This window comes from Caenorhabditis briggsae (genome assembly GCF_000004555.2).
Source record: "Caenorhabditis briggsae complete genome, chrI, whole genome shotgun sequence".
Classification (NCBI taxonomy): Eukaryota; Metazoa; Nematoda; class Chromadorea; order Rhabditida; family Rhabditidae; genus Caenorhabditis; species Caenorhabditis briggsae.
In genome coordinates, this window is record NC_013489.2 from 3,882,872 (window position 1) to 3,902,000 (window position 19,129).

The 19,129-nt window shown below is 39.8% G+C and overlaps 6 protein-coding genes across 6 annotated transcripts in view; 5 read left to right on the forward strand and 1 right to left on the reverse strand.

Moving 5' to 3' along the window:
* CBG04110 lies at positions 1–1,459 on the forward strand (the record flags this gene model as incomplete). The annotated part of the gene is made up of 6 exons (XM_002639460.1): positions 1–141; positions 190–245; positions 293–581; positions 646–739; positions 988–1,099; positions 1,150–1,459. The coding sequence occupies 6 exons, from the start codon at positions 1–3 to the stop codon at positions 1,457–1,459; spliced, it is 1,002 nt and encodes a 333-aa protein (XP_002639506.1).
* A 4,386-nt stretch (positions 1,460–5,845) lies between these two features.
* Positions 5,846–10,690, forward strand: Cbr-lin-17 (the record flags this gene model as incomplete). Its single annotated transcript, XM_045243282.1, has 9 exons — positions 5,846–5,908; positions 6,001–6,105; positions 7,469–7,615; positions 8,324–8,608; positions 8,656–8,765; positions 9,405–9,626; positions 9,694–9,982; positions 10,192–10,518; positions 10,565–10,690. The coding sequence occupies 9 exons, from the start codon at positions 5,846–5,848 to the stop codon at positions 10,688–10,690; spliced, it is 1,674 nt and encodes a 557-aa protein (XP_045092589.1).
* A 301-nt stretch (positions 10,691–10,991) lies between these two features.
* Positions 10,992–14,057, reverse strand: CBG04113 (the record flags this gene model as incomplete). Its single annotated transcript, XM_045243287.1, is given in 13 exon segments — positions 10,992–11,193; positions 11,237–11,400; positions 11,445–11,765; positions 11,813–11,878; positions 12,057–12,275; positions 12,325–12,792; positions 12,812–12,986; positions 13,084–13,233; positions 13,317–13,401; positions 13,466–13,623; positions 13,642–13,730; positions 13,783–13,890; positions 13,935–14,057. The coding sequence occupies 13 exon segments, from the start codon at positions 14,055–14,057 to the stop codon at positions 10,992–10,994; spliced, it is 2,328 nt and encodes a 775-aa protein (XP_045092590.1).
* Positions 14,058–14,636: 579 nt separating this feature from the next.
* Positions 14,637–14,946, forward strand: Cbr-snr-7 (the record flags this gene model as incomplete). The annotated part of the gene is made up of 2 exons (XM_002639463.2): positions 14,637–14,765; positions 14,836–14,946. 2 exons carry the CDS (start codon positions 14,637–14,639, stop codon positions 14,944–14,946), a joined length of 240 nt encoding a protein of 79 aa, XP_002639509.2.
* A 1,982-nt stretch (positions 14,947–16,928) lies between these two features.
* Positions 16,929–17,842, forward strand: Cbr-yop-1 (the record flags this gene model as incomplete). Its single annotated transcript, XM_002639464.1, has 3 exons — positions 16,929–17,155; positions 17,465–17,665; positions 17,716–17,842. 3 exons carry the CDS (start codon positions 16,929–16,931, stop codon positions 17,840–17,842), a joined length of 555 nt encoding a protein of 184 aa, XP_002639510.1.
* A 346-nt stretch (positions 17,843–18,188) lies between these two features.
* Positions 18,189–19,129, forward strand: part of CBG04116 — a gene marked incomplete at both ends in the record, with an annotated part of 8,210 nt that continues 7,269 nt past the window's right edge. Inside the window, 2 exons of the mRNA XM_002639465.1 lie at positions 18,189–18,261; positions 18,306–19,021. Of these exons, the coding sequence (XP_002639511.1) occupies positions 18,189–18,261; positions 18,306–19,021 (789 nt within the window). The remainder of the gene's footprint in view (positions 18,262–18,305; positions 19,022–19,129) is intronic.

Sequence of the window (19,129 nt, forward strand, 5' to 3'; positions counted from 1 at the left end):
ATGAGCCACCTCTTACTTCTTCGTCTTCTGTTTCTTACCGGCACCATTTGCCAGGCGAGGCTTATCAATTCAGAAGTTGTTAAGGATGTATCAGTCTATCTCTGCTCCCATATCTCAACGTATTCTCATGCCAATATGAATGTAGGTTACATGAGGAAGTATTGCTCATGATTTTTCACTTTCTTTCAGTTCTTTTCCTATCCGGTACAGTTTTGCGTCACACTTCGATCAGACAAGGGAATACGGTAGGCTATTTATCCTTGTAGTTATTGAAAATTGTTAGAATTTTCAGAGAAGAAATCAAGGATCTCCAATCAACAACCTCTCTACAAAGCCGAGTTTCGATATCCTGGCGACAGTTGGCAACTGCCAATTCGTGCAGATTAACATTTAAAGGATACCAAACAGAGTATCGAATATCTCCAGATCTTGGTGGTTATGAGACTTGTCAGACATCTATTTCGAGACATTTATTCAAACTATCTCAAGGAATGAATTTGGGAATCGAGCATCAGAAAAGAATCGAGTTCAATTCCACAAATCAGGATTGTCCTATTCTTAATGTACCAACTGTGTATCCAGTGAGTTATTAAAAACCTTTTTTTCCTGATTTGAGGTTTTAATTGAAACAAAAAAATTTTTCAGGAATACGTGTCTTGCAAATTTACTTCCAATGAGTGGTATCAAATAGAATGGAAGTCTACAATCCGATATGAGACATTCAGGAACGGGGAATATGGTGAGTAAAACCTGGACTCGTAACTTTTAACTTTGAGCAAATTTATCTCGGTTCCTGTCAAAGATATAAAAAATTTGTCAACTGAAGAAATGTTTATCATAATATCGAAAGTGTTTTGTTAGTTTATCTTTTTTTTTTGATAACTGACAGGAACCGAGAAAAGTTGGGTCAAAATTAAAAGGTAGGGGCCCTTATATTACAGGCTTACGGTATTCTAACTTTATATCATAACATTCTGATAACTTCAGGAACTTATTGGGCAAACGACACTCAAAACTTTATTGTTAAAATGAGTGAAGAAATGAGAAGAAATGGATCAGAACATGTTTGGCTGAAAAGGCTTTTAAAATTGGAATCAAGGTGAGGACTCTTCAGTTTCGAATATTTTTAAACGTTTTTATAATTCTAAGGTTGGAAGGATGTGATGCCACAAAACTATTAATCCGATTTGCTGATGATTGGACATATTCAGCAAACAGTGTAAGCTTGAGCTACAGAATATTTGAAGGATCCACAAAAATCCACTCGGATCATATTGGGACGTTTAACGTTGAAGGATGGAAGGAACTGAATATTCCATTGAAACGGATTCCCGGTGATCATGAGATTTGTGCTCAGGTACTACATAGATTTATCCATGTTCTCGGATTGAAATTTTCAGCTTCTGAATCCAGCAGTCTCCCGCCACTACGTTTGTTCCAGAATCGTCGATGCACTTGATTGTCCCTTTCTTCCATTTTCATCCTCGAATTCCTGTTCTTTTTCATTTTTCATTTTGATTTCTTGTTTCGTTTTTTTTCTGTGTTTAAATAGATTTTAGGTTCAAAAAGCAATAAACAATCGAAAGTTTTTTTTCTTTATTTCTTCACACATATACATCTAAATGGGTGCTGGACACACGGCGTGATGTTGATCTGTTTCTCTAACAACTGTGGTTATGGAGGAAAGCGTTGGACATAAATTTTAGTTTATGGGAGGTGTCAGAAATGCTTCTGACGTTTTGACGTTTAGAACTTAGAAGTTGAGGTCTGTAGAGGAAGCATGAATGCTTGGAACGAAAAAACTTCTAGTGTTACAACTTTCTCTTTTTTCCATTTCCGAATAATTTTCCCTACCGTAACCCTTTTCATTTTCGAATATTTTCAACCTACACTAATCCTTTTTCATTTTCCAATGTTTTTGAACTACAGTAATATTTTTCATTTCCGTATAATTTTCCCTACAGTAAGCCTTTTCATTTTTGAATATTTTTAACCTACAGTAATATTTTTCATTTCCGTATAATTTTCCCTACAGTAATCCTTCTCATTTTTGAATATTTTTCCCCTACCGTAATCCTTTTATTTTTCGAATAGTTTTCCTCTACAGTAATCCTTTTCATATCCGAATATTAACCCCAACTGAAACATCATCAGAGACGTATATCACCAAATGACAGATATGCTTATTCCGAATCGCTATCAGTCGAGATCAACTAATTTCTTCTCCAGGTTACTTTTCTGATATTCCTTAGAAAAACAACTGTATATTTCTTCTTCTCATGGAACAATGTCTCTCTGATCCCTATCCCATCTGCCGACAGACGGAGTTTTTCCTCTTCTGATGGTTCCTTTTGTGTTTCATTTTTCTAAACATTCTCCGATCCCACAAATGAAGTTGTAGATGGTGTGCGTAAGATTAAGAGACCTTCAGAATAGGTTAAAAAATGTCAATTAATAGTGGCGCGATGCAAATCAAAGTGTCCTCTCTCTTCTCTTATAAAAACATTCTCATTGTCATTCTATTCAAAGTTCATGGCCCATAATCAATTCGTCCTTCTTCACCTCCATTCTTCTTCTTCTTCTTCTTCTTTTTCCAACCTTTTTCTTTTTTTCTCCCAGGGTGTTTTTGGGTGGAATAGAGGAGCGCGGGTGCAATCCCTCCCTTGGTCCACGCGCGCCATTCACCACGATTTATAGCCATACACATACACACACATTTTTATTGCTTTCGGACTGCTGCCCTCTCAGCGATTTGTACGCTCTCTATCCGTCTGTCGTAGTGACCCTCTCTGGTAGAAATGCTATCTGAGAAGCCGATCAGAACGACACCAGCAGTAGCAGCAGCCGGAGGAGAAGGAGGAGGAGGACCCTCACAGGATCCTTTGGACCTAACCCTTTTCGTTTGGAGTCTTAACTCTGAATATCATCGATTTCCCCTTTTCTCGCAGCGCCACTTTTGATCTCTTCCCTTGCCTTGCCTAATCGGCTGATTTATACCCTTTATCTCGAACTCGACGTCCCTCTCTTTTCCTCTTTCATTCTACCCGACTGCGTTAATTTATGAGGTTCGTAGACAGATAACAACATGGGTGTCTTTTTGAATTCTTTTTTCCCGCGTCTCCTAGAATTTTGAATGTGTCCTAACTCTTAACTTTTTCTTCGAATATGATGATCTCGGTAGAGTGTCGTGTCCACTTTTTTCCGTTGTCCCGTTCTCTATGGCGCCGTAGACAACGTCAAATAGCCATCACCTATACTCTCTCGCCTTCTCCCTCTTCTCCTTCGCTATCGAACTTCTTCTCTTTTCTTTCCCATTTTAGCCATATTTGCACTTGTACTAGTCATCGTTCCCGTCAGTTTTCGTATTCTTGTGTTAAGTTATACATTAACAACAGGCAGATAGAGAGATGATTTTTTTTTCTCAACTGACCACTCGCTCTATTGTATTCACTTTTTTCTATTGTTAAGCATATGGGTCGAAAGGGGATGATAACTGTATTGACTTTGCGAGTCTTCTATTTTAGGATTAGGTATTTTCTAAGGGAATGGTAGTTGCACAGAGTTCCAAAAGACCTGGTCAGAACTCGCGCGAACGTGAGAATGGGGCGTATTGTTTTCGTTGGCTGAGTATCTGGTGTTTTTCCCAAACAATACCCCTACTATCGTGATTTTATTACAATACAGAGTTTCAGTAAGATCCTATCGATTATCTGTTGTTCACAACTCTCAATTCCAGATCCCTTTCTTTTCCAATAATTCAATGATCCATCGCCTGTTCCAAACTATTCGTTGCCCATTCGTCTCATTGACGTTCTCGTGTTCGAAATTTGAATTTGAAAAGTTCTTGTCTTCCTTCTTTTCCTCATTCCTATTTGCACTTGTACCAGTCATTCTGCGACAATCACCTTTTGAGATGGACGTCATTTGCTCCCCCCTCTTCCGACCATCATCATTTTTTGTTCACCTAGAAATTCGTAATTCTTCTTCTTCTTTTTCCTCTCGTTCTTTTCCAGATGTGTTCATATCAATTCGTTCTTTTTCTCCCCTCTTATTCTGATACATGTGTCCGCATACACTAAACATATCGCCTATGACACGGGTCGACGTCTTGTCATAAATCTCTTAAATTTCTATAGCCAGAAGTGTCTATGTGTATCATCGATCGGTTTGGGAAGAGAAAAGACAACGGAGAGAAGAAGACGTAGTATTCTCTCCCTCGACGAACCTAATAAATCAAGACATTAAGAAACGAGAGAAGATCCCCGTGTGCGTGTGTGTGTGCGTTTGTCGCATTTGATTCAAAAGAGCCCAGTATTAATTTGAAGTTGAAATATTGCCCTGTTTTCTACTTTTCTCCTCCAACATGATTCGTCTCCCAGAAACACTTTCCTTGTCAGTTTCTCATGAGTTATGGGTCTTCAAAACTGCTTCAACGCCTTGAGCAGCATGTTTAGAGTATTTGGAGCAAGTACTTCAAAAGAAATATCTTTATGTTTTTGATAAAACTAAACAGATGTCTAAAGACGTCTGATACGAGAACTGGTGGGTTGTCAGTAGTTTCGCAGGAGAAGGGCACTGCCGAAAAACTGATAAATAACAGCTGAAGAGGCTCAAACTGGTGAATACCGTAAAACCTGCATTAGAAGGACCGGTCCTTCTATTACTGGGGGCCCTTCTATTTCCCTAAGCCCCTCTCAGAGAGCCCTTCTAATACAGGTTTTCAAGAAGAAGTGACGGGCCGTCGACGGACTGCAGAAGGACAACCAGAACCCCTTGGAAAACCGACTTGAAAGTTGTGATTGTAAATCAGCCAGCAAACAATATTTCATGCTCCAATTAGATTATAGACTGATTGAAACTAATTTCCCTTCATCGGTCCACCTCAAAAAAGTAGGGCCAGCGCGCGATTCGACTGCCGACAGTTATCTTTTCGGAAGTCAGCGCCCCGCCGGAAGTCTTGTTTTTCGACAGTGTCCCTCAACTTGTGAGAACTTGAAAGAAGCTAACACAAACTTTTCAAATCCATTGCTGTGGTTAAGCCTAAACGTCCAAGCAGTTTCTGAGAAATAAAATTTTGATTTTCTGAGCCGAAGCAGCTGGTCTTAAAGAATTCTCAATTTGAATACCCCCTCTCTCTGTAAACCTTCTCTTTAATCCCGATCCAATCGGAGCAATACTACTCTCTGCGTCGATTCCCCATAATGAAATGAGAAAGCTATTCAATACTTTCCAATAAATTAATCCATTACCACGTTATCCTTCCCTAAAATTTTGGTGGTAATCGGTGAAAGCGCGGAGTCGTAAAGGGCGAATAGGAAGAGAAAAGAGGAGAGCAGGAGCAGACGACTAGACAGTATGTTTGTGTAGGGGAAAGAGAAGAAAGACGTCTTCCCTCCGCCCCCTTTCCCCCGATGTTAACCGACCCAAACCATCCTCGAATTTATTTTTTTGGGAAGGAGCTAGTAATGGTCATTCTCGAGAACCTCCCTTTTGGATCTTCTTCTATTTTTTAACTTTAATTTTGTTCCAATAAAACCTAATCGAACATCTGTTATCAACAGCCTATCTTATCTAGTTTTAATTAAAATTTTCGATAGGTGACCAGATAGTGTTTTCATTTACTAAATCATCGGATTTCGCCTATTTTGTCATTCTATTTTTGAAATTTTCAGTCAAGCATCTCAAACATCCTTTCAATGTGTTTTTCCGAATTCTTCGATTCCAGTCAGCCGCTTTTGTTATTCCCTTCTTCTTCTTTTTTTTCGTTCTCTTCATCTTTTTTCGTAATTGACCCTAATTATTTCGTAACTTTTGTAGCTCTTCTGGCTCCAACTCAACTCATCAGATGATGCATTCGCTTGGAATACTATTATTCATTCCACTCGCCACATCATCCATCTTCGATCAGGTCCGACTCAAAAACCAATTTCCTGGGATTGAGAGCCCCTTTCTCTTCCAACGAGGAGCCCCTTGTTACCCTAAAATGAAATTGTTTTGCAGGCAGTCAAAGGGAAATGCATTCCAATCGACATAGAGCTATGCAAAGATTTACCATACAACTACACTTATTTTCCGAATACAATTTTGCATAACGATCAACACACGGTAAGCCTTCCCCTTCTTTGCATCTATTTCCATAATTTTGATTCCGAATCCTTTCCCTTCATATATACCTTAAAGTCTGAATCGATGCCTCCCATTTCCCCCAATTTCAAAAACTGACCAATTTTTTGGCGGTGTCGAGGGGACGCGGGGTGTCGGCATCTTCAAAGAGCACCATTTTTCTCGTCTCGGCGCATGTCTGTGTCTCATCGGTGTGAATGATCTCTAACTTTGGGGGGGGGGGGGGGTTTCATAGAAGTGAAATGAGACAAAGGGATGAAATGAATCGTAGAGAAAAGGAAAAATATGGCGATTCCGTGGGATGGTTGTGGTTGGAAAGAAGGAAGAAAAAACGATGAAGAAGAAGATGAACTGCATTTTTTTTTCCATCGAAAAATGCACACGGACACCTTCTCTCAGAACCGAAATGAACCGGAAAAGAGGAAGAATCAAGACTTAAATCAAAAACGAAGATTGGATGAATCAGGCATGAGAGTTGAAGGATAGTTTCTGAAACCCTCGCACTTCCAAGCAAAAATTTCAGATACTTGTTCAAATTCCCATTCAAGACAGTAGTCTGCATTTTATTTGCGAATTTAAAGCAGAGCCTTTTTATCTTCTCAGAGCTGCACGGTGGTTTTTTTTGGGAATGCCGTGTAAATGCGCTCAAACGCAAAACAACCGTAATACTGCATTGAATATATCATTGATCTCAACGCGAAAGCTCTGAATTGAACTGCTGATTCGCTACTCAGTGGTGCCTGCATTCTATCGAAAAATCGCAGGAAGATAATTATTTTTAAAAACGTTCCGGAAAACACCGTGTAGTTCTCCCATTTTTTGCTTCAAAACAATTTCAGCCCATTTGCCACTACCACCACCACCTCCATCATTTTATTTGTACTGATTGACACTGTCGCGTAGGTTTTTATGGCCCAAATCTAAAAGAACTAGCTGTGATAACGGAACTGATAACATGCACCACATGGCGGCGAATCAAAAAAGAAAAAAGAGCCGACGGACGACAAAATATGTTTCTAATTTTGCATCGGAGGGTCAATTCCACAACTTCCTCTCTCTCCCACTAACCAGCTCCAGTTTTTACGACCTCCCGTTCTTCTTCTTCTTTTCAATGGTGTCTCTTTTCTTTTCATCACATACACATTTGCATTTCGAAGGAGCAAAATAGGGGTTGGTCAGAAAAGAAAGAAAAAGAAAAGATGTTTGGGGTGGTCTCTAATTGCATTTTGGGACCACCACAATGTAACTGAAAGGGGGAATACATACACACAGATTCTCAGAAAAACCAGACAAAAAATTTGATGAAGGGATTTGTATAGAAGCCATAATCGGATTTATTTTTCAGCTACAAACACACACGGAGCACTTCAAACCGTTGATGAAAACGAAATGTCACCCACATATCCACTTTTTCATTTGCTCAGTTTTTGCTCCAATGTGTCCAGTTGGAATGCCACAAGCGGTAACTAGTTGCAAATCAGTTTGCGAGCAGGTAAGAATGAAATATGAAGCAATGGATAAATCTAGGGCGACAGATACTGTATTTTGGACATGAAGACTATCGCAAACCTAAAAACTACCGTATTCTCTCTCGCAGAAGCCCACCCAAACTTCGAGCTCACTTATTTCGATTCCTGTAAAAGATATCAAGAATTTGTCAACTAATGAAATGTAGGTGCTGTTGTGATAAACAGTTTATCAGTCAACAACTTTTTGATATCTTTCACAGGAATCGAGATAATCTAGACGGTTATTCTATTGGAGGTGAACTGTGACTGTTAATTTTGCTCCTACTCGTCCAACTGTTCGAATTTCACCGAATCCGGATGAATTCACCCAATTAAATTTGGCACTAATGATCTACTTTTTTTTTGCTTTCTCAAATGTGACTCGCGTGACTTCCGCTCGCACCTGTTCATGTTCAACCAGCTGTCTTTCCGCAGCTTCCTCCAATTAAGCACCCTATTGCTCAGCTTACACACGCATACAAGTGCGTGGCTCATTACGGTTCTAAAATCATTAAGGACAGGTGGACATCAATCATAATAGGGAAGAAAAGTTGACTGGTCTTGTCCCCTATACCTATGTGACCTAGATGGTCCATTTGGAAAGAATATTGTAAACATCTGACATGTGGTGGACGAATTGTTTGCCGATGAGATTAACACACATTTCCATATCCACATAAATTTTATTATAGGTGAAAGCTGATTGCTTTTCGATACTCGATGAGTTTGGAATTGGATGGCCTGAGCCCCTCAACTGTGCTCAATTCCCAGATCCACCGGAATTGTGCATGAAACCAACTGAAGATGAAATCACAGGAGGATTCTCGGCTCCACGTGTACCATCTAAAGTTGCCAGTTCGTCATCCAAAAAACCAACAGGATGCCCAAGTGATCTTGTTGATGTAGACCCACATGATTCAAAATCACAGTGTGCGTTCTCGTGCGAATCGAATGTTATGTTCAGCAGTAACAACAAGGTTCTCCATTTCTCGATGAAATCCAAATTTCAAACAAATAATTACAGCTTATGGTCCGTTCATGGTCAATTTGGTTTGCTGCAGCTAACGCTGGAGTCGCCATTTTCTCCTTTTTGACGTTTGCAATTGACCGAAAAAGATTCCGTTTTCCGGAGAGGTTCGTTATTATAAAAAGAGACATTTGGGATAAAAGAGCGGAGAATTGAGAAAGCAAGAGAAGGGGAATAAGTGGGTAATAACGAGAAAAGAAAATGAGTCACTTGGGGGAACAAGCTGTTGCAATTGTCTTGCCGACGATGATGAGAATAGGGGAGATCAGAAATTGAGACGAATAGTATAGTTATGAAGTAAAATGTGAGAAAAACTGACCCAAATAGTATACATGTACAGTACCGTGCAATAAGATAAACAACGACGATGTATTTTTCAATTGGTTTTCGGTCATTTTGACAATTTTCAAGAGTCTGAATCTCGGCTGTCAAGTTTCCAATCACTTTGAAAATATTGTAGCATCTAAAACAGATCTAGATTGAAAGCTTTGCATTCACAGCATTTTTTAAAAATTCCTAGTTTTTCAGATATTTTCCGATTGCTAAGAAACTCCCGTTTTCAATACAAAAACGGGCCTAAAATAAACGAAAACTACATGTTGCATTTTATCTTACTGAACGGTACTGTTTTTTTGGTAGTTTTAGGGATACTGAGAAAAACTGACTACTTAAAAAAACAATTTTCCAACACATAAGATCAATACTCAATAGAATATAACTTTCATTGAAAATTCTGATAATTTCAGATGTGTCTTCTACCTCTCCTTGTGCTTGTTCCTCTCTTCACTACCGTACCTCTCCCCATTGATTCTGGAACCTAAAATACGTTCTTGTCATGCTATGGGCAACGGAAGATCATACCTTTCAATCGGCTCTTTTGACAATTCCTATTGTCTTGCCTCATTCCTTCTCAACTACTTCTTCACCACAGCGGCCGCTCTTTGGTGGTTAATGTTCTCGTTTACGTTGTGAGTCGATTAATCCTTGAGTCATCTAATCCGTTCCTGGGAACCCCTCAACCAGATGTCTTTTCAGGTACCTGAGCGGAGGACGAAAGTGGGTGCCAGAAGGCATTGAAGCATGCAGCAGTTATGTTCATTTTGTTGCCTGGGGACTTTCGTCACTTGCAACTATCGTTGTTCTCATCTTCAACAAAGTCGATGCCAGTGAACTAACTGCTCTTTGTTCGGTGGGAAACCTGAATTCGATCGCTCTTCTCTGGTTTGTAATCGTACCAAGAACAATTTGCATTGTGATTGGAACTTGCTTTATTGTCGGAGGATTTGCGAGTATGTGCAGAGAGAGAATCAGTTTCAGAACAAGGGTGAGACTATACTTCCTGGTATTATACTTCCTGATATTATATATCCTGGAATTTTCTCCCAATAAGTGGGAAAATGAAAATTTTCTAAATATTAAAAGTTGCCAGAAAACGGACGAAAATCGATTTTAAAAAATGAAAGTAAAAATATTTGCTAATTACGGTAGTTCAGCCGTGGCCACGACCACCCAATTTTCGATAATTTTTTTCAGGGAACGGATACATCGAAGCTAGAAAAACTAATGGTCAAAATGGGTCTCTTCTGTGTGCTTTTCATTTTGCCCAACGTCGTTGAACTTGTGTGCGAGTGCTATAAATTTATGATTCTCACTCAATGGACTCGTATGACAATCGACTGCAAGCAACAACTCGGAGCATGCCATCGTCCACCTCCACCCCAAGCTGAAATTTATATGGCATCTGTGTTGTCCAGTTTGACCACTGGATTCTCGTGTCTTATGTGGGTGCTCTCAGCAAAAACTATCCACTCTTGGAAGAACTTTATCTTCTGTGGAATGTGCTCGACGGCTCCAGTTAAGGTAAAACTGACCACTTTTTGAAATTTAAACATCTTTTTATTCGTAGAATCCGATCGAACCATCAACTCGCCCACTTCTGGAGCCTCCAACTGCTCCACCACCACAACCACCGGTATACATGCAAATGACAACGACTCCTCAGAATGCGTGGAGACCTAGCAAAGTGGTCTGAATCAGATCAAGTCTCCCTTCGTACCTCAATGCTCTCAATGCCCATGACAAAACCGATGATCTATAATATTCACTCCGTCTCTTATTTGTCTGTTCTTTGCATTCGATCAATTGACAATTATCCCACCCATTCTCTCTCATTCACCTTACTTTGAAAACGGGTTTTTTCTTCATTGTTTTGCTCTATTCGAGACTGATATATTTTGATGAATAATAAAATATTTTCCAGTGATTATCATTGTTTTTGGGTCAGAAGAATAAATAAAATAATGAGTTTGAAAATCAAGGAATCAGGATCGCATTCATTTTTGTGGCTTGATTTTCGGTGGTTTGAATGCAGCTCCTTTCATGGTTTTTCCTTTATCTTCCTTCTTTGCCTTTTTTGCCTGGAAGTTCCGCCAGCTACCCGACCGCTCATCTCGAGATTCTTCGTAGTTCTTCGCGAACTCCTCAGCCAGCTTTCTCTTCTCAGCAGCTTGAGCCATTGCTTCTGTAGCACGACGTCTGGAAAATATATTGGCAATTGTTAACAAAGATTTTAACTCACTTTTCATCATTGGCTCTGTCTTCGAGCATTTTTCTCTTCTTTTCTCTGTCTGCAAACACCTTGGTTACAGTAATCCAAAGGGCTTTTTTGTAGCCATCTGGATTGTCCTCGTCTATGTCGTCTTCTTTTCCATCCTTCCGTAATTTCCTTTTCTTTTCGGACATCTGAAAATGATAAATTGGGAAACACTATGTTTCTTTATACCTACCACAATAGCCAATCTGGCTTTGGCTTCGGTGTAGCAGTCTTTGCACCGATTCAACTCGATTGGATCCTCCATTTGCTTTATAGCTTTCTTCACGATATCGAAAGCCTTGTCAGCTCTTTCACGATCATCTGGATTTTTATCGGGGTGAACAAGCAATGAAAGCTTTTTGTACTTCTTTTTCGCAGCCTCAATGTCAGTATCTAGATCGATTTGAAGGACTTCATAAGGATTTAAGTTCAAATAAGTGGATCCTGGCTTCAAAAGTCGATCAATCTGTTGTTCGGACGTGAGAGCTGCATCCTGCTGCTCCGTTGATTTGAGCTGAATAGAACGAGATTCGAATTTTGTCAAAATAAATGGAAACTTACATCTTGATAGAAGGATTCGAACTGTGACATGTGTCTATAACATACAAAACTAGTTAACAGGAATTCCTAGGAAGGATAAAAAATGTTGATATAATAGATATTGGTTGGGAGCTATGACCCAATTGAATAGTTACGATAATAAGAATTTCAAAATTAGATTTATTGCGATTTGACCAGAAAACAATGTCATTCAAATTCTATCTACATACATTGTGAACTACATTTCAAACTGCAGTTTATCAACATGTGGTTGAAGCTCATCAATCGTAGGCTGTAATCGGAAGTTTAAAACAGAGCAGAGTGGGAGCTCATAGGCTAACAAATCAGCCTTCTGTTCTCTGAGCTGATCTTCCGCCTGCTCAATGTAAGCCTTAATCGTTGGTTTTTTGTAGTCGTTCATTTTGAGTGCCACGAGTAGGGATGCTCCAGCGACACATTTGCGATTCGCTTTGGATATCAGACCCTGAAAATGTTCAAACAGTTACCAAAAAATGACCTTGTTTAAAAAATACCTTTATGATAATTTTTTCGAAGTAAACAAAAGCGGTTGCTACAGTATACACATCGATTTCGTGTGCTTTTCCTAGAGCAGCCATCTCTCTTTTCAGACTTTTCATTTTGCTCAGAGTCAAATGAATGAGTGGAAACTTTGCCTCGAAGTCCTCATTGGTTTCTTGTTTTGTTTTTTCAGCAGTTTCCCAGTGAAGCGTAGTTGCAACGAAGCCGTCATGTCGGATAATAGTCCTCTTTCCTACGCCTAACTCCGCGAAAACTGTCGGATTGTATTCTTCAATGATTTCTGATGGCTCTTCTGATCGACTTATATCTAGATCGTATTTATCATCAACGGATGTTCCTCGTTCGTAGCTCGGTTCTCTATTCACTGTTTGAGGTACTTCGATACTTTCAGCAAATGGATCTTCAGACAATTCCCCATTGCGGAAACTTTCCTGCAAACTTTTTTTGATTGTTCTTCTGCGCTTTCTTCATGAATCTCACCCTTCTTTCCTTTCTCGAAATTTGTGTTGGTGGCTTATCAAACAGCGTGAAAAATGGAGAAGGATTCCGCTTTCTTCGTGCTTGACCTAAAATCACCTGATCATCTGGATCACGAAACACGAACGGGCGGAGTTCTTCTGTGGATGCAAGTGCTTGGTGGCGCATTCGATCGGAACTAAAATAATTATATTTCATTAAAACCATTTGATCGAATTTTGAGTATTTTGCACATCTCACAAAAATGTGAACAAGCTAAATGGATTAATCTAAACCTTCCAAATATTGATTTCGACCGGAACTTTTTCTTATTGACGGTAGTGTTAGCGAAAATTGGTGCCAGAGGATCAACGTAGTCATTGTTAGGTGAAAGGTAGGAGAAGACAGCAAGAGGGTGACCACCAGAGGCAGTACAGATGAAAAACCTGGAAATGGGTTAGTGGGGAACGCGAGAGGTTTTTGACAAATTAATTGAGACTGGTGTGTAGGGTTTCGAAGTTTCACGAACCTGTCTGCATGTGTGATAGTGCTTTTCAATCTCCTTAGAAAACTGAACTGATTTGAGGAACAAGATGGAGATTCTGACCGAAACTCTAAAAAATAAAAGTTGTTAGTTCTGGTTAGGAATAGAGCATTTGACAGTAAAACGACGCATACCGAGCAGCCCACTATCCTCTCGACCCACTCCTTCTTCCAGAATCGGGGTTCGGCTATTTGTGGCTGTCATCGAATAAATTACATCGTCAGAGCTCATTATCTTTGCAATTCGTTTGAATATGGAAGTTCTGAAAAATGGAGAAAATCGTTGTTTCGGTCTAGAAGTATTATATCACTTCTTTTGAGGCGTTTCCCGAGAATTGTTGTTGAGATAAACTCCATTTTGATCACTTTCTAGATAATCGAGTGGTAGATTCGAGGAACTCTGAAGAGCGTAGTGTTAATAAATACTTGAAAATGAAAAACTAAACACTCACCAATCTGTCGCCAAGGGAAGTAGTAGTTCCAAGGGAGATGACTGATTCATTATTCCGAACGGGTGCTGATGAACTGGCACCATTTGAAAACTTCTTTTCCGAAGATAACTAAACGAAATCATAATTTAAATATCATAGATGTGCTGAATTACTTTCGGAAGTCCTTTTGCTTGAAAAATGCGTAGGTTTGTATCTTGGTGGGTGCCATCTATACTGATATTGGACAGGAAGTTTTGAGCAACAAGAATATGATAATTACTTTTCTTCTTTACCATTTATTAGATAAATATTTTTTGATTACACCGATGACCTGATAAAAGTATGTTGAATAAGGTTTCGAAACGGAGAAATTCGATTTTTTTTAGTCGACTACGGTCAACATTGAAGTACGCAAATGTCGTAATATTCGATGCATTTCGCATTGTGTTTGCGGGCGGAGGAAAATTTCGAAAAATTAATTTTCTTGTGCGAGGATTCGTTTCCATCTATCGTGTTTTGATTAAGATAATCCTTTTCAATTATTATCCTTGTCTGAGAAAAAAAAAGGTTGAGACGCAGAGAAAAAGTGTCTGTGTCTCCACCTTATGTGTGCTATTTAGGCTCTCCGCTTCGATATCGCTACCGTATTCAGACTGCAAAAAATACTCTCTAACCTTTTTTTCTCAGACAAGCATAATATCTTTCACTCTTTTTTAACTTTTGCTCAGATTCACTCGATTTGTTCTCTATTTTCTTGAGTTGAGTATATTCGATTCGAGTGCCTGACAAGAAATTTTACTGCTTCTTCTCGTCTTTGTCAGAAAATTTTTTGCTTCCTTTTAAACCGATGGTTAAGAATCTGTATTTTCAGGAAAATGAGTAAGACGCACCCACCAGAGCTCAAAAAGTACATGGACAAGGAAATCGAGCTGAAGCTCAACGGAAATCGTCACGTCTCTGGAATTCTTCGCGGATTCGATCCATTCATGAACATGGTCATTGATGTAAGTTGATACTTAGTACACCTCTTCTTTTAGATAGAAATATGCTCCATGTCTTATTTTCAATTTTCAGGAAGCTGTCGAGTATCCAAAGAACGGAAACTCCATTAACCTCGGTATGACTGTCATTCGTGGTAACTCTGTCGTCATCATGGAGCCAAAAGAAAGAGTATCTCACTCCTGAACCAACGATCTCCATGTCATTGTTACTCATTTTTCGCCTATACTATTTCCAACATTGTCTGATCTTTCTATGCGTGATAAATCCGTTTATAAGTTGAATCCATGATATTCTTTGATACTAATGGCAGAATCTACCAATAAGTCTGATGTTTATGAATCTCCAGATGAACTCTCAAAAGAAGGCTATTTTATCAGTTATTATAAAATTTACAGTCATGATTAAAAGCTCATGTAAACATCGTAGATCCGAAAGTTTGAACAAATTTTACAGAAGAGAACTCTGACAAGTCACGATTGACTAAATAAGTAGCGAGCTCGTATCTCGTCTCGATTGTATTATCCAATCCAAATGATAGTGTGACCCAAAATTTGGTATCTGCTCGGTTAAAGCATTAATTTCAAACGCAGACACTGCTTTCAGCGTTGTTCTCCTGCTTGGCCATTGACGAGAAGTAAACGCGACTGACAAAAAACACAACAACAACAAAAGCGAATATGTAAGGGTGAGAGAGAGAAGGGACTTCAGTAGCGATATTCGTCTCTCTGCGGCTGCTGGTGTGCCCGTTTCTTTCCACTATGTGCGGTCTCAACGACTCTTCGCTGTTGTTTTCCTTCTTCTTTTTTGCGCCTCTCTTACTCCTACTCTCCTTCGCGACAAAACGAATACTCTTTCCCCCACTTCTTATCTCTTTTGCCGGCGACTTGTCCCAGTTTTTCCTATCCTTCGAAAATTGTTCACCATCTTCTTCGCCTATCATCATGACTTTCATCACTCTTTGAGCATCGCCGTTTTTCTCGTTCAGAAACTATCATCATATATCCCACATCTGTGGAGAGAAGTACTCTTGGCAGATACTACGTGCATCGATATATCGCGCTCTCAAAGCTTCGAAGTAACAGTTGCCAGTATACTTTGTTGATTAGAGATTTAAATTAGACTCGAGTTTCGAACCTTTTGAGAGCTTCTCACAAAGTTACATAAACTTCGATCTCTATTCTTGCTACTTAGAATATTAACAGAACGAATTTCTGCTATTTGATCTACCGCGCGTTAAATTTAACGACCTCTAGAATGTTCCGTTTACCCGCCTTCTCTGCTGTGTCGCGCTCTCCTTACTTTGTCCGTATGCATTGTCACTTTGAAGTTGTTTCAATGACGAATCGACTGTGGATTGTGCCCTTGCCGATTTGTTAGCGCCGTGCGTCCCCTTACTATCATCGATCGATGAATTTTGTCCTCTTCTGCCGATCTATTTTCCTTTCCTTTCTGTGCACTCCTCTGTTGTGGAACGTTTGGTTATCACTCTCTTTTCTTCCTGTTTCAACTCTCCGTTCAGTCTCTGCGCCGAAACACAAAGAAGTAGCATCTACTGGCCGTTGTAGAGAAAATGACATTTGAATGTGGTGCGCACCTCGTGTATGGAAAAACGAATGAATGTAGTCACCTCTCGGCTCCCGTCTTTTTCCGATGTTTCAAATATGCCGTTCTTCATACTTGTAACGGGCCGGGCCGAACTTTTTCCCGAATTTCGGAGGCCCGGCCCGGCCCGGCGGGCCTGTCATTCCACAAGTTTTGAAAATTTCAAAAAACACATAAGGGGGGGGGCCTTATGTGATTTTTTTTTCGATCAAAAATTTTTTTTCGAGTTTTGTTGATATTTTTATATCAAACAGACAAACAATCCAAAAACACAAAAAAATAATGGAGAAAATTGTATTGAGAGCTCAAAATTTGGCTCAAAACGACAAACTTTTTGCTACCGGGCCCGGGCCTTTAAAATTTCCTCAGGCCCGGCTCGGGCCCGGGCTTTGGCGGGCCGGCCCGGAATTTTACATGTATGCCGTTCTTTCCTTTTTCGAAATCAGCTAGTGAGAAAGCACTGATGTTCTCAGAGTTAATGATATTTTTATAACCTTACGGACTTCCCCTTCTTATTTATTCGTTTTCTTTGTTTTCGCTCTACATTTTTCTTTTACAGAACCATGCCAGTTCCACCACAAGCCCAAAAGGTGTTGGACGACATTGACAAGCAGCTCCATGAGCCAAGCACTGTCACCAATGTGTTGGCTACAGTCGAGGCTAAGACCGGCTTGAAACGTCTTCATATTGTGCTCGGTGTCGTTGGTCTTCAAGCCATCTACCTCATTTTCGGACATTCCGCTCAGCTCGTTTGCAACGTCATGGGATTCGTCTATCCAGCATACATGAGGTAAGAAATACTTCGGGGATCATGCAGATTTCTGGATACATTTTTTGGGAAAGATGGGAGGAGACTAAATTTCAAGCCACCCACGCTTTTCCCGAATTTTTTCTCTTAAGTTTTGCATAAAATCGAGGAAAAAAGTGTGTTAGAAAAAAAGCGGTCTATTTCAACTCCTCCCATCTTTCCCTGGAAAGCTTCAGGTTTTAACCATAGAATCTTCTGAAACTCAGAATTCGTTGACGTAGATGGCCTCATGGTCGGCAAACATCTTCCCGCTCAAAATGACATTCCTCTGTTAAAATACATATCTTTCAGCATCAAGGCTATCGAGTCAAGTAACAAGGAAGATGACACTCAATGGTTGACTTACTGGGTTGTGTTCGCCATCCTCTCAGTTGTCGAGTTCTTCTCCGTTCAAATCGTTGCTGTTTTTCCAGTCTACTGGCTCTTCAAGTCGCTTTTCCTCCTCTACCTTTACCTTCCAACCTTCCTCGGAGCCACCAAGCTTTACCACAGGTAGAAATAGCACGCTAGACATGTACATGGCGTATAACAATTTTTTAAAGATTCGTCAAGCCTGTCGTCGCCAGACACAATCACGGATCTATCGACGCTAAGATCGGAAACTTCGCTGATAGAGTCAACAGTGCCGCCGGAAAGCTTGCAAGCGATGTTCGCGACCATTTGGAGTGATTTCGTGTGAAATTTTTTCGATGTTTTTCTCGTTTTTAAAATTACCTCCACACTCCCTTATATATTTGCAACCACCTATTCCAAGTTTATATTGCCCCAGAATTTCGCCTCCATTTCCCAAATATTTCGTTTCGGTTAGGTTCGCCCCTTACTCAGATCTGTTTGTCGCTCTCATTTTGTCTACTGCTAACTTTAACATAAATCGACATAATGAACACTCCTTATCTTCAGCCAGATAATTTATTTGTTGGTTTTTCGTAGTAGAACATTCGATATACACATGAATATCTGATTGTGAGCCCACATTGAATTCGCAACAACGTAGATAGTGATTGGTTGCAGAAAAATGGACGAATATCGAGAATTGATAAGCGTCCTACCGCTGGATACAGTGGAATATGCATTTGCGTATGGATCAGGTACTCGACGGAATCTTAGCTTACCATCATCGGATAGTTTGTAGGGGCAATTCAACAAAAAGATGAGAACAAGGCAGAAAAGATGGTGGATTTCGTTGTTGTTACAAAAGATGCACAAGAATTCCACAAAGCTAATATCGCAAAGAATCCTCAACACTACAGTCTTCTACGCCTTCTCGGACCAAAAATGCTTGAAAAGATTCAATGTAACTTTGCAGCTCGTGTTTATTACAACACTCATGTGAATGTAGGAAAAAGGAAAATTAAGTATGGTATCATCTCGTATGAAAATGTCAAGCAAGATCTACTGGATTGGCGATGGATCTACATCTCCGGTCGTCTTCATAAGCCCGTTCTCGACGTTATCAAGCCGAAAGATGACATGTGTGATTTGGTTACGGAGAATCGAAGATCTGCGCTTCATTCTGCACTTTTGTTACTTCCAGAGTCATTTACTCTAAAACAACTTTTCCATCAAATAGTAGGACTTTCCTATACTGGAGATTTTCGTATGATTGTTGGAGAGGACAAGAACAAAATCATGAAAATAGTGGAGGGTAACTATGAAGAACTTATGCGAGTTTACGAACCACTGATGAATGATGATGCTCGTCTTTCTGTGATGTCACCTGCCAAAGTTATTCAAGATGGATCCACGACGGCAATTTACCACAGGCTGAATCTGTTACCGTCAGAAGTTTTGAATCAGATTCAAAAAAATATGAACAAAGCGCAGAAGAGGCAAAGGGACGCTGAGGAGGTAGGAGTTTGATTTCACATCTAAAATTTAATGTGAACTGCTTTGAAATATTTTGGGACCATTAAGCTGGTGCGCCTCCGGCGTCACTTAACCTTGTTGTTCGGCTCC